General features: G+C 44.6%; 1 protein-coding gene across 5 annotated transcripts; it reads left to right on the top strand.

Moving 5' to 3' along the window:
* Positions 1 to 349: 349 nt before the first annotated feature.
* LOC114499554 (histone H4 transcription factor) lies at positions 350 to 12,638 on the top strand. Of its 5 annotated transcripts, none has more exons than XM_036028420.1 (10): positions 350 to 356; positions 5,918 to 6,102; positions 7,980 to 8,209; positions 8,461 to 8,572; positions 8,747 to 8,899; positions 9,410 to 9,487; positions 9,576 to 9,696; positions 9,783 to 9,921; positions 10,014 to 10,138; positions 10,677 to 12,638. In XM_036028420.1, the coding sequence occupies exons 2-10, from the start codon at positions 5,928 to 5,930 to the stop codon at positions 11,098 to 11,100; spliced, it is 1,557 nt and encodes a 518-aa protein (XP_035884313.1). In that variant the 5' UTR covers positions 350 to 356; positions 5,918 to 5,927; the 3' UTR covers positions 11,101 to 12,638. The 5 variants fall into 5 exon arrangements, with proteins under 5 accessions (XP_035884313.1, XP_028371618.1, XP_028371620.1 ...); XM_028515817.2 differs by lacking the exon at positions 350 to 356 and adding an exon at positions 4,421 to 4,548; XM_028515819.2 differs by lacking the exon at positions 350 to 356 and adding an exon at positions 4,536 to 5,835.
* The last annotated feature ends 360 nt before the right edge of the window (positions 12,639 to 12,998 follow it).

Genomic DNA, 12,998 nt, shown 5'->3' with positions numbered 1-12,998 from the left:
CGTCCCTTTGGGAGTCACCAAAACTGTTACCAAACAAAAAGAAAAACAAACCAAGGTTCGGCTGCCTGTTGCCACAAAAGCCAAACTCGTGAGGCAGGTGGTGGTGCAAAAGGAAAGAGGTTCTTCAGGTGCCACACAGCCTAGGAAATAGTGGATTCCTGTCTCAAAGGCTATCTCAATCTTCCTGCTCAAGCCCACAGTTCTCAAAAGGAAGGGGGGTTGTTTTTTTCCCCCTCCTAATCCATTTATCTTTGTAGTTTGTGCTTGGGCCCTGTCCAATCTTGTTTCTAGCTTTCAGCCTGCTCAGTGTAAGAACCTCCCCCTGCCATACTGGCCAAAGGGTAGAGATTTCCCTGGTGCTCAGACTGACTGTTTTACAATAACAATAGAGCAGTAATGGGGAAATACAGAGAAGTAATGTCAAGGGTAACTTCTTGGAAAAAGAAGCATCTTCATTGTCCTGGCCACTGTGGCTCAGATTGTTGGGCTTTGTACCACAAAGCAAGGGTCACCAGTTCGATTCTCCATCAATGCAAATGCCTGGGTTGCAGATTCCAAGAGATGTTTCTCTCACACATTGAAGTTTCTCTCCCTCTCTTTCTCCCTCCCTGCCCCTGTATCCAAAAGTAAGCAAATAAATTTTTTTAAAAAGGACAAAATAGAAATCATATATATAAAAAGAAGCACCTTGCCTTGGCTCCTTGGCTGGTGTGGTTCAGTGGACTGAGTGCTGACCTGCAAACCAAAGGGTCATTGGTTCGATTCCCAGTCTAGGGCACATGCATAGGTTGTGGGCCAGGTCCCCAGTAGGGGACAAACAAGAGGCAACCACACATTGATGTTTCTCACCTTCTCTTTCTTCCTCCCTTCCCCTCTGTCTAAAACAAATCTTTACAAAAATAAAATAAATTTTAAAAAATGAATAGGAATCAGAAAAGTACATGTGGGAAGGGGAGAAGTGGAAGTTGTTTCAGGGAGAGGAAACAGCAATTACAAGGCAGGAGAGGTAAGAGGCAACTAGCTAAATGTGTTGGAGAAAATGAAAGAAATTTGGGTCTGGAGAGCAAGAAGTGGGTTAGAGAAGGAGCCAAGACACAGCTGGAGAAGCATGCAGGACCTAGATGTTGAAGGGTCTGGAAAGCCTCAGTATGGTTTTGGGGTTTTGCTCTGACACCAACAGAATGTCTTTGAGTGTTCAAAGTAGATTTGCTCTTTGTAAAGATCACTTTGAGTGCTCTATCAAGAATCATTTGCAGACTTCTGGCCAAGATGGAGGTGTAGGTAGACACATTGTGCCTCCATGCACAACCAAAAGAAAAACAACAAATGTAAAAACAAAAAATAACTAGAACTGACAGAAAATCGAACTGTATGTAAGTCTGACAACCAAGAAGTTAAAGAAGAAACACTCATCCAGACTGGTAGGAGGGGCGGAGATGGACAGCTGGGTGGAGAGGACTTATGGCAAGGCAGTAGCTGGAGAACCAGGGCAGGCAAGGTGGCAGCTGGCAGAGCAGGTGGTCCCACATTCGTGCACAGATAAACTTGGAGGAACAACTGGGGGGCAAGACAGACCACACAACCTAGGGTTCCAGCACAGGGAAATAAAGCCTCAAGAACCTCTGACTAAAAAAAAAAAACTGTGGGCATTGAGCTGGCAGCGGGAGAAACTCCCAGCCTCACAGGAGAGTTCATTGGAGAGATCCATAGGGTCCTTGAATGTACACAAACCCACCCACCTGGGAATCAGCACCAGAAGGGCCCAATTTGCTTGTGGGTAGCGGGGGAAGTGACTGAAAAACCAGCAGAGAACAGAGCAAGCGCCATTGTTCCCTATCCGACCCCTCCCCCACATAGAGTGACAATGCAGCTATGTTGGTTGCCTTGCCCTGGTGAACACCTAAGGTTCCGCCCCTTACTATGTAACAGGCTCACTGAGACAAAAAGAAAAGGGCCCAAATTAAAGAACAGATCAAAGCTCCACAAAAAATACAACTAAGTGATGAAGAGATAGCCAACCTATCAAATGCACAGTTCAAAACACTGATAATAAGGATGCTCACAGAAATGGCTGAGTATGGTCACAAAATAGAGTAAGAAGTGAAGGCTATGCAAAGTGAAATAAAGAAAAATACACAGGAAACCAACAGTGAAGGGAAGGAAACCGAAACTCAAATCAACGATTTGGACCAGAAGGAAGAACTACACTTTCAACCACAACAGAATGAAGAAACAAGGATTTAGAAAAATGAGAAGAGGCTTAGGAACCTCCTGGACAACTTTAAATGTTCCAATATCCAAATCATAGGGATGCCAGAAGGAGAAGAGGAAGAGCAAGAAATTGAAAACTTATTTGAACAAATAATGGACAGCTTCCCCAATCTGGCAAAGGAAATAAACTTCCAGGAAGTCCAGGAAAATCAGAGTCCTAAAGAAGTTGGACCCAAGGAGGAACACACCAAGGCACATCATAATTACATTACCCAAGATTAAAATGAAGGAGAGAATCTTAGAAGCAGCAAGAGAAAAGGAGACAGTTACCTCCAAAGGAGTGCCCGTAAGACTGTCAGTTGATTTTTCAAAGAAACCTTGTATGCAAGAAGGAGCTGGAAAGAAGTATTCCAAGTCATGAAAGGCAAGGACCTACATCCAAAATGACTCTATCCAGCAAAACTATCATTTAGAACGGAAGGGCAGATCAAGTACTTCTCAGATAAGGTCAGCTTAAAGGAGTTCATCATCACCAAGCCCTTATTATATGAAATGTTAATGGGACTTATCTAAGAAAAAGAAGATTAAAGTATAAACAGTAAAATGACAATGAACTCACAGTTATTAACAACCACACATGAAACAAAAACAAACTAAGCAAACAACTAGAACAGGGACAGAATCACAGAAATGGAGATCACATGGAGGGTTATCAGCAGGGGAGTGGGTGGGGAGAAAGGGGGGAAAGGTACAGAGAATAAATAGCATAAATGATAGGTAGAAAATAGACAGGGGAGGTTAAGAATAGTATAGGAAATGTAGAAGAAGCCAAAGAACTTATATGTATGACCCATGGACATGAACTAAATGTGGGGAATGTGGCTGGGAGGGGGTGTGCAGGGCAGGGGGAAATAAAGGGGAGGGAAAATGGGACAACTGTAATAGCATAATCTGTAAAAAATATTTAATAAAAAAAGAACTGGCTTAATATAGTTTCTTTAGGCTTCAAAGTTTTGTTTGCAAAGGTGAACAATCAGGGCAGATCTCTGTCATATTTCTAGGCACAAGTATAAAAATGGGAAAGAAAAATCATTTGGAGCAATCTTTTTCAATCTTATCTCATGGCACACATAAACAATCACTAAATTTCTGTGGCACACCAAAAAATGTAATTTTTTTTGCCTATCTGACCAAAAATAGGTTTAATTTTGATTCATTCACACCAGGTGGCTATTGTGTTGGCTGTTATTTTTTACTAATTTTTTAAGAGAGAGAGGAAGAGGGAGAAAGAAAACATGGATTTGTTGTTCCACTTATTTGTGCAGTCACCAGTTGCTTCATGTATGCCCCCTTACTGGGCACAAAATTGCAACCTTGGTGTATTGGGTTGCTGCTCCAACTGAGCTACCCAGCCAGGGCAGCTATTGTCTTATGATTATTTTTTTTTTAACAATCTAAGGGAAAAGAGGTCAATGCCCCTAATTAAATAGTCAGGTAATGCACATTTTAAAAATTCTTGCAGCATACCAGTTGAAAATCGCTGGTTTGTAGGGAAGCAAGAGTGCACTCAAAGGAACTAGTTTAGGTTAGTATAGGCATTACTTCTAGTTCATTTAAACTAGAGAGAGACAGAGTAGATGAAGAATGGGGAATGAATTTGAGAGATCCAGTGTTTGGGAAGGTGGAATTCACAGGACTTGATAATGGATTGGATGTGACCGCTAAGGGAGGAATCAGGGATGACTGCTGGGTTTCTGACTTGAAGGAGCAGATGGATGCTCACTGAGAACAACATGGTTGTTCACTGAGCCTACTGGCATAGGAGGCAGAGTTGTTGGGGCATAGAGAGGCTGGCACAGGAATACCAACCAGTATTTAAGAGAAGATGAAGGATAGAGGTGGGATGCTGTTTAGGCTGAGCATGGCTGGCAGCACTGGAGACCCAGCTCGCAAACCAGTCCTTCTCGTTGCCCACACAGCCATCTAATTCAGTGAGCCAGAGAAGGAGGGTAGACCCCACTCTGCAGTTAGCAGGAGCTCTGCGGCTGTCTCTTGTGGTTCCCAGCGCTGAGCATGCGCTGTCGGGGGAATTCGGTCCTTCTTATTCCTGCGTGCGCTTTGCTGCGAAATCAACAGCAGCCCCAAGGCTACTTTTCCTGGCGACTGCCGCCCCTTACTCCCACCCCTTCCGTGTTTTGGCTCCCACTGGTTTCCTCAGTTGCAGCGGCCATTGGCTGTTAGAGGGGTACAAGACCTGCGATTGGCTGTCGCTGATGTCGCTCAAGTGTCCTCCGGAAATGGTGCGAGGTGGAAGGAGACCTGATGAGACTTGCGCATGTAAGCTGGCTGTTCGGGCTTGGTGTTTCTGCGTCTGGGGTTGATCCGTGGGCTGGCTTCAAGTCCAGGTTCTTCCCGAGTAGTCTCAGCGAGGCTTCTTCTTGCAGCTTGATCGCGCTAGTCGGCCGGTCGCCCGCTGCGTCCCGGGTCCCTTACCCTGACTCGGACGTCCTTGCTTTTCCCTCTGGGTCTTCGTCGGTCACCGCGGTAGCTTAGGTAGAAAGAATCCCAGGAAACCTGAGGGGCTGCGAGGAAGAGGGTTTACCTTCCGGGACGGTCTCCTTCCTTCTCTCTTAACTCCACCCGTCCTTCTAGGGGCCAGGTCTCGGCCAACCTTTACGTCTTAGCCTGCCCATTGGGATTTCTCCTCTGATTTCCCTCATTGGGTGCTTTGTTTTGATGGTTGTCTTCACACATCAGAGTCTTATCTCTTCAGCCAAATTGTGAGTCTTTAGGAGGTTCAGAACCTGGGTCCCTCCTTAATCATGAGTACCATTCAGGGTTCATTCGGTGCTTGGAGGTACTAAGTGTACTCAACTATTTGCTGATTGTTTATTATGATTCCTGATGAAGTGTTAAGGATCCCGCGGGCTGACCTTTTTTGTAGAATTACTGCTTAAATCATCTCACCTTAAGAAGCGTGGATACGTGTAACTAACACATGTTGAGTTCTAGCGGTGTGTTATGCTAAAGGTTTTAATATGTATTATGTGTTAAGTATTTTAATATGTTTGGTTCATAAATCAATTCAACGAGATAGGCATAATTATTCCCATGCTACATGGGAATCTGAGGCGTTTAAAGTTAAAATAATGCTTACCTCATAGGGTGATTAAATGACATAATGTAAATAAAATGTTTAGTATGGTGCTTGGCATGTAGTAGTATGAAATTAAAAACAAAGGGTTTTGGTACCTCATTTTGAAGCTGACGATGTTCAGGAGTAGAAGGGCTAATTGGCTTAAGCCACACAGCTAGTAGGTAGTGGACCCAGGAGTCTTGACTTTGAACTCTGGTTCTTCTCCAAAGCCATCTCTTTGAACCTGGGCTTTGTTATGTCTCCCATGTGAATAATTCCTTGGAACAATGTTCTGAAGCTTTATGAGAAAATGTCTCTTCATATTCTTAGCTTAGTACCTGGCACATGCTATAAATAATGTTAGTGTGTGCTCTCCTTTCCCAAAACCAACACACAGCTTCTAGGGTTTTGCAGGACTGTTACTCCATCCTTACTGAAAAAGCACAGCATTTCTCATGGGTCACTGGAGGAACCTCTGCTGGTTCTAGGTAGGCTGCCTGCCCAGGTGTTTACCCCTAGCCACAGTTGGGTGTAATCCATGCAGCTGTGGATTTCTTCCCCCTCTTCTAGGGTGAAGGCCATGCCGCCCCCTGGGAAAGTTCCCCGAAAGGAGAAACTGGGGCTACAGTGTGAGTGGGGGTCCTGCTCCTTTGTGTGCTCAGCCATGGAGGAGTTCTGTGAGCATGTCACTCAACACCTGCAGAAGTACCTGCACAACTCAGAGGAGGAAGAGGAAGAGGAGGAGGATCCCTTGGGTAAGGGAGCAGGATATAGAAAGGGGAAAGAGCCCAAGGGAAGATGGAAAATCTGACTTTCCTTTCTGCAGAGGGAGAAGGCAGCCTGGGAGAGTGATGGTTTAATTTCCTAATTGTGCTTTTTTTTTGCTTATAGAAACATAGGCTTATAGAAAACTCACTTGACAAAGATTTTTAAAGTGAATTTGTCAATCTTCCTATCAAAAGGCAATTACTGACAGTACTTTTGTGAACATTCTTTTTGACCTCTCTCTACATGTATATACATAAATTAGATAACTGCGAATTTATTTTTTTAATATTAAACAACCAGACACATAAAAGTTCTTAGTTTATTAATCCTCTCATGAAAATCTGCATAATCAGCACAACTAAAGTCACTGAAGAATCTTTACTCCTTCTGTTGTCCAACCTCCAGCTCACTTTTTATAGAATTAACATGGATCTTTGCTGTCCCCTAACTTTCTTCGTTCTGTTCTTGCATGCCTTCCTCTGTTTTTTTTTTTGTTTTGTTTTGTTTTTTGAGGTCTTCATCTCATGCTTCCTGTCTTGCAAGTGTATGTTTGGATTCAGTTCTCTTTATGTAATCCAAAGAATTGTAAGTCATGCCAAAACCAGTTGTCTTGCCACCACCAAAGTGGATTCTAAAACAAAACACAAAAGATGACATCTGGTGACTAGTTTTCTCTGAATTTCTGTCTTAGGTTGCCTTCCCAGGGTGAAGGGTGTCAGTGACCATTTGTTTCCACTGAAGTAGTCTGTTGGTCAAGAACTTCCTGGTCCGGAGAGTCATGGCGTTGTTTGTGATAGCAGTTGATCTTCGTGCCTGCTTTTATGTTTATATTGTACAAGATGTTCGTAACTGTTTTTGTCATTCCCTGGTAGTGTTTCTTCCCTTTCTTTCTCTTTACTGTGATCTCCAGTTAGGAATACATTTTACATCACAACCCTGTACACAAAAGTTAAAAAGTACTTGAAAAAATATTTGCCTTTTATTAAATGCTCTCTGAAGTGTTTACTAAAAGAAAAAAGTGGTTTGTAATTCCATAAATTGATTTCACCACCCATTAATAGGTCACAACACAGTTGGAAAAACTGTTCTGTAGAAAGTACAGAGATAGCTCTCCTCAAATTCTGCTTAAAGTCTAGCGATTGAACAACATAACTAATAGTTTTGAAAGTAATAATATTTACACAAAAGAGAAATTAGGGGATTATTCTATTTTAAAAAGCGCTTACTTTTCAAACACAAATATGCCCATAAAAAGCATTGAAAATATGGTGCCTAGAGAGAGATGCTAGAGAGATAGGAAGTGGATTGAAATAGTTGATGGGCCTTTCTGGAGAAGACAGATCTTGAATAGAATATGGGGAAAAGGAGGATTTGTAGTTAGGTTAGGAGGCAGCATCCTCCTAAGGGAACAGTAGAAGCTGGGCCAGGATAGTGCCTGCCTGTCATACCTGCTGCCTCTGAGTTTTTGGCACTGGATCTTGCACAGACCACACTTCCCTACCTAGTTTATAGATGCTCACCCTTCAGATCTTAACGCAGGTATATAAAGACATCTGTCTAGCTCAAATTAGTTATGTTTATTTTGTAGTGTCTGTGCCCCGCCCCCCATAATACGACTGCTACGACTGGTTACAGTATTATATTTATCCATGTGATTATTTGATCAGCATTTTTTTTTTCTCTCTGGCTGAAAGCTATGTAAGGGCAAAGACTGGGACTCTTTACTCATTACATGATATTTGCTGAATGAACTCTTGGTAATTTGGTCAGAGTCCAGCCTCCTCACTTACTGCTAAGTACCACAGGTGGAAGGAGAGCTGAACATTGGAAAGTATCACTCTTCTTTCTAAACCTCTTTCCACAGAGGAAGAATTCTCCTGCTTATGGCAGGAGTGTGGCTTTTGTTCTCTGGACAATTCTGCTGATCTTGTCCGCCATGTCTACTTCCACTGCTACCACACCAAGCTGAAGCAGTGGGGGCTGCAGGCCCTGCAGAGCCAGGCTGACCTTAGCCCCTGCATCCTGGACTTCCACAGCCGCAACATCATTCCTGACATCCCTGACCACTTCCTGTGTCTGTGGGAGCACTGTGAGGTCAGTAGGTGGTGCTGGTAATAGGGGTGGAAAAAAGTTGCGGATCTTAACTCAAGATGCCTTGACTCTACAGTCCCCTGTATTCCCAAGATTCTTGCTAGTATCTCTCCTTTATTTCTGGGTAGCTCCCTTGCTCAAATGTTCCCATCCCCACCAAGTTAATTTGGGAGAGCCAAGAAGCCCCCTTTGGACACATAGGTTGAGTCCCTCCAACTACCCTCAATCCTTACCCCAAGTTGCTCCTGGCACAGAGCTCCTTCGACAATCCTGAGTGGTTCTATCGGCATGTAGAAGCGCACAGCCTGTGCTGTGAATACAAAGCAGTTGGTAAAGACAACCACATGGTGCTGTGTGGCTGGAAAGGTAGGACCACTCCTTAATTTCTGGCCTCTAAAGAAACCCTGGGATTGCTGAGGGGCTAGAACAGCTAGGGATGGGGCCTGCGGGGCAAAGTTGGCTGCTGTCTGGAGAAACTTGGGGTTACCAGAACCTATTCTGTGAGTTTGTTGCTGGAACGGAACTGGGTCTCCTTCCCAGGTTGTACCTGTACCTTCAAGGACCACTGTAAGCTTCGTGAACATCTCCGTAGCCATACCCAGGAGAAGGTGGTAGCTTGCCCAACTTGCGGGGGCATGTTTGCCAATAACACCAAGTTCTTAGATCACATCCGTCGCCAGACCTCATTGGATCGTAAGTTGTCAGGAGAAGGGGAATGGGTGCAGGCTGTTCTGGTTGGGGGCATATTCCCAGGGGAGGGGTCTACTGAAGGTGTCTGCAGCTTGGCTATATCTGCCTTTAGGGCTCAATCATCTGCCACAGTCTGCCGACTCAATGTCTCATAACAATGCCTTATGAGACATTGTTATTCAGGGCTTACCATGTGCCCTATCATTATCTCAGTGAATCCTTACAACAACCCCATGAGGTAGGTTTGTTACCCCCATTTTTGCAGATGATGAAACTAAGACTCAAGAGAGCTTAAAATCACTTACTTGAGACCACATGGATAAGTGATCAAGCTGGGATTCTAATTCAGTTCTCAATTGCCAAGTCCTTGTGCTCTTTCCTTCATACTGTATCCATCCATAGTTCCCTAAACTGCCCTTGTCTCCTTGGGTGATTCCCCTCTCTGGGACTCCTTCTTTCTACCTCTCCTCCATCCCCCACAGTCCACCCTTTCTTTTGCCTGCCCTACCTCAGAGCAGCGCTTCCAGTGCTCTCACTGTTCCAAGAGATTTGCCACTGAGCGGCTTTTGCGGGACCACATGCGTAACCATGGTAAGTAGCTGGCTGCCACCAACCTCCCTGCCCATCCTCTGAGGTTCCACTGGCCCTCAGATCACAGCCTCCTCTCTGCTTCTCCCAGTGAATCACTATAAGTGCCCTCTATGTGATATGACCTGTCCACTGCCATCCTCCCTCCGTAACCACATGCGCTTTCGCCACAGTGAGGACCGGCCCTTTAAATGTGACTGTTGTGACTACAGGTAAGGGGAACTGGGGGCCAGAAATCACAGGCCTCGTGTTCTAAGGTACCTCACGCCCTCCAACCCCTCCTGACCTCTCCTGGCAGCTGCAAGAATCTAATCGACCTCCGGAAACACCTGGATACCCACAGCAAGGAGCCAGCCTACAGGTGTGATTTTGAGAACTGCAGCTTCAGTGCCAGAGCTCTCTGCTCTATCAAGTCCCATTACCGAAAAGTGCATGAAGTAAGTGGAGCTTGTGGTGGGAAAGGGCTAGCAGAAGTATGGGGGACCCCAGGGTGAAAAGCTGACCTCACTCTCCCTCCCCTCTCCATCAGGGGTACTCAGAGCCAAGGTACAAATGTCACGTGTGTGACAAATGTTTCACAAGGGGCAATAACCTCACTGTGCATCTTCGCAAGAAGCACCAGTTCAAGTGGCCCTCGGGGCACCCCCGTTTTCGGTATGTCTCAACTGTCCCTCCCCATCTCACCCCCTGCTTAGATTTATAAAACATTTTCTATCCATATTATTTCAACAAGTTAAAATGGTTGAATTTGACCGTGCTTTGATGTCTCATCTCCATTTAGGCTCAAGGAACTCCAAAGAATAGCAGTGGGGCAAAGATTGGTTTTCTGATTTTTGAATCCAAGGCACAACAGTATCAAACCAAATTAATGGTGTCCAAAGTCCTGTAGCCAAAACTAGAATTAGAGCCTACAGGTCCAGGTCTATAGCCCTGTGACCCCCCACCCTCCACAAATAATTTCTTTCCCCTTCCTCTCACCTCCCTCTCTGGTTTCTACATAAAAATTTCCATTTTGAGTAATGATGCTTTTCCTTTCATGTTCTGATAAAGACCTTTTTTGTCTTCAACTCCCATCACTTATATTCCCAGGCCTTCTTCTACTCCTTATATTTGTTCCTTACTTTGCCAAGCTGCAGGTCATTCCTGCAGCCCTCTGCCCATGTTTGCTACCTTTGCACTTCTACTTCACCAGGTATAAGGAGCATGAAGATGGCTACATGCGGCTACAGCTAGTTCGCTATGAAAGTGTAGAGCTGACACAGCAACTTCTACAGCAACCACAAGAGGGATCGGGCCTGGGAGCATCACTGAATGAGAGCAGCCTGCAGAGCATCATTCTAGAAACAGTGCCAGGGGAGTCAGGACCCCAGGAAGAGGCTGAAGAGGAAGAGGAAGGCAGAGGTGGTAAGGGGACAGCCCTCTTAGCCTCTCAGGACACCTCGAGTCCCATCATCCATGTGGTGAATCAGACCAGTGCCCAAGAGATTGTCTACTATGTGCTATCTGAAGCCCTGGGAGAGTCCCCCCAGGCCCCTAAGTCCCCCTCAGGGTGCATCATGGAAAAGCTTCAGGGAATAGCTGAGGAGCCAGAAGTCCAGATGGTACGAAGGCAGTAGAGCCTGACCATTCCTAACCCAGATTCTAGGGTTTCATCCAGGCTGGTGACGGTGCCCCTTTGGGTAACCCTTGCCAATGGATGTCTTTTGGAGTGGTGCTGAAAGCAGTGTGCTCCACTCTGAATCCAGCTTGCATGTTAGCAGACTCTAAGGACTTTTCCTTTTCTGCCAGTCCATGTTTTGGGATCTTGAGGAATTTTCATTAGAGGGGGACACCCTAGTTGTGTGTGTTCTTGTAGAGAGAGCTAGTATCAGGCTTAATCGTAACCTCTAGAAATGTCGGAACAGTGATTAAAATCCTTAGTCAACTTGCATCCATTCTCATCTTTAGGGTTACTCAAGCCCAGGGATGACATGTAACTAGTCCCTGCAATGGCCCTTTCATCATAGCCAGCCAAGGCATTGTGAACCAGGCACTCATTTTCCTCTGAATGGTTCCTCCTACAACCTAAGGACTTCCATATGATCCTCAGGGATGAGGCTGGAGGCACTGAGTGTGTATAGCATTTGTTTTTGGTAATAAAAGAAATGCTTCTGCTGTTACTCATTTCTTCTTCCTTATGTTTAGTGGCTGTTAACTATGTAATAAGATGTAGCCACCCAGAAGAGAAACTGAATAATTAGGCTTGTACCGCTTTTAGTGGCTAGGGTTGTTTTCTGTTTTTTAACTGTCTTGTCTCCTGCTCGCCTTCCTCCTCTTTAGTGAAACTTTCATTTCTTTTCAGCATCTACCATCTCCCTGGAGGTCTTAGGCATAGGTCATGAGTTTGCTTTAGCAGCACTCTAGAATGGATGAGTGGGGCTAACCAGGAAAATACAGTACCAGACCTTGCCTACACTCTCTGAGTTCTGATTAGAACCCAGTGCCTCTGCGGTAGGGGGTTCTTTACCTGTGGGACTGGGAAGGAAGCTGGCAGTGGAAGGTGGATTTGGATGCCCTAGACACTGGTAGCTACTTGGGGTCAAGGAACCAAGGTAGAAAATTGTGGGTGTGAGTGCATTTTCCTGGGGAAAGGGTCTGGTTTTCATTAAATTCTCAAAGAGTTTGAAACCCTCTAAAATAAGAATTGGGTCTGTCCAACCACTTCACAGTAACCTGTGTCCATTCTTAGGGTCTCTGCTGCTCTGGGGAGGTCAAGAAAATATTCTCAAGTAGCTATAATTTCTAGACCTTTTTAAAAGACCAAGTTTAATTTTTATAACAAAAACTGCCCATTGCAGAAGGAAATTTACAAAGAAAATACTCTTCATTCCATCAGCTGTTCACTAAGTTCTAGCTATGATTCAGGCACTGTGATAGGTGCTAAGATGAATAAAACCAGGACCTGCCCTGGAGTTACTTGCAGTACAGAGACAAGGAAAGATCTAAATAAGTAGAGGGATAAAAGCCTATCAGGGTTTATTCAAAATAGCCCTAGCTGGGTAGCTTAGAGTGTGGCCCTGCTAAAACAAGGTAGCAGGTTCAATACAAGAATCACCCAGTGAACGCATAAAAAAGTGGAACAACAAATTGATGTTTCTCTCCCTCTCTCCAAAATCAAGAAAAACAAGAAAAGAAACAAAAATAAAAGGCTCAAAATACAAGTGTAGACAGTATTATGTGGGCAAGGAAGTGATTAGAGCTACCATTCCAAAGACGTGGGCAAGTTATTCCTGATGGAAGAAAATAGGTCTGTAAAACAAACCTAAAGGGGTACTTTATGGTGTGTGGCAAAGAGGGCATCAGGCCATGGAGAGAGCCAGGACTGGAAAGGAAGGCAGGACCACCCAAAAGGACCATGTAAAGTTTTAGAGTAGTGATTTCTGGTAATAATGGGAATATATTGGGTTGGCCAAAAAGTCCGTTTAGTTTTTTCCACAAAATAAGACACATTTTTCATTTTCACCAATAACCTTAT

This window comes from Phyllostomus discolor, chromosome 6 (assembly GCF_004126475.2).
Source record: "Phyllostomus discolor isolate MPI-MPIP mPhyDis1 chromosome 6, mPhyDis1.pri.v3, whole genome shotgun sequence".
NCBI classification, from domain to species: domain Eukaryota; kingdom Metazoa; phylum Chordata; class Mammalia; order Chiroptera; family Phyllostomidae; genus Phyllostomus; species Phyllostomus discolor.
The sequence above is the reverse complement of the archived record's forward strand: the minus strand, read 5'-3'. Positions and strand labels throughout refer to the sequence as shown.

Excerpts from the sequence above, each read along its gene's own strand:
- LOC114499554 (XM_028515819.2), top strand. The coding sequence starts at position 5,705 with ATGTTAGTGTGTGCTCTCCTTTCCCAAAACCAACACACAGCTTCTAGG. Across the intron at positions 9,488-9,575 it reads GGACCACATGCGTAACCATG|TGAATCACTATAAGTGCCCT; the intron begins GTAAGTAGCTGG and ends TGCTTCTCCCAG. Across the intron at positions 10,139-10,676 it reads TCGGGGCACCCCCGTTTTCG|GTATAAGGAGCATGAAGATG; the intron begins GTATGTCTCAAC and ends CTACTTCACCAG.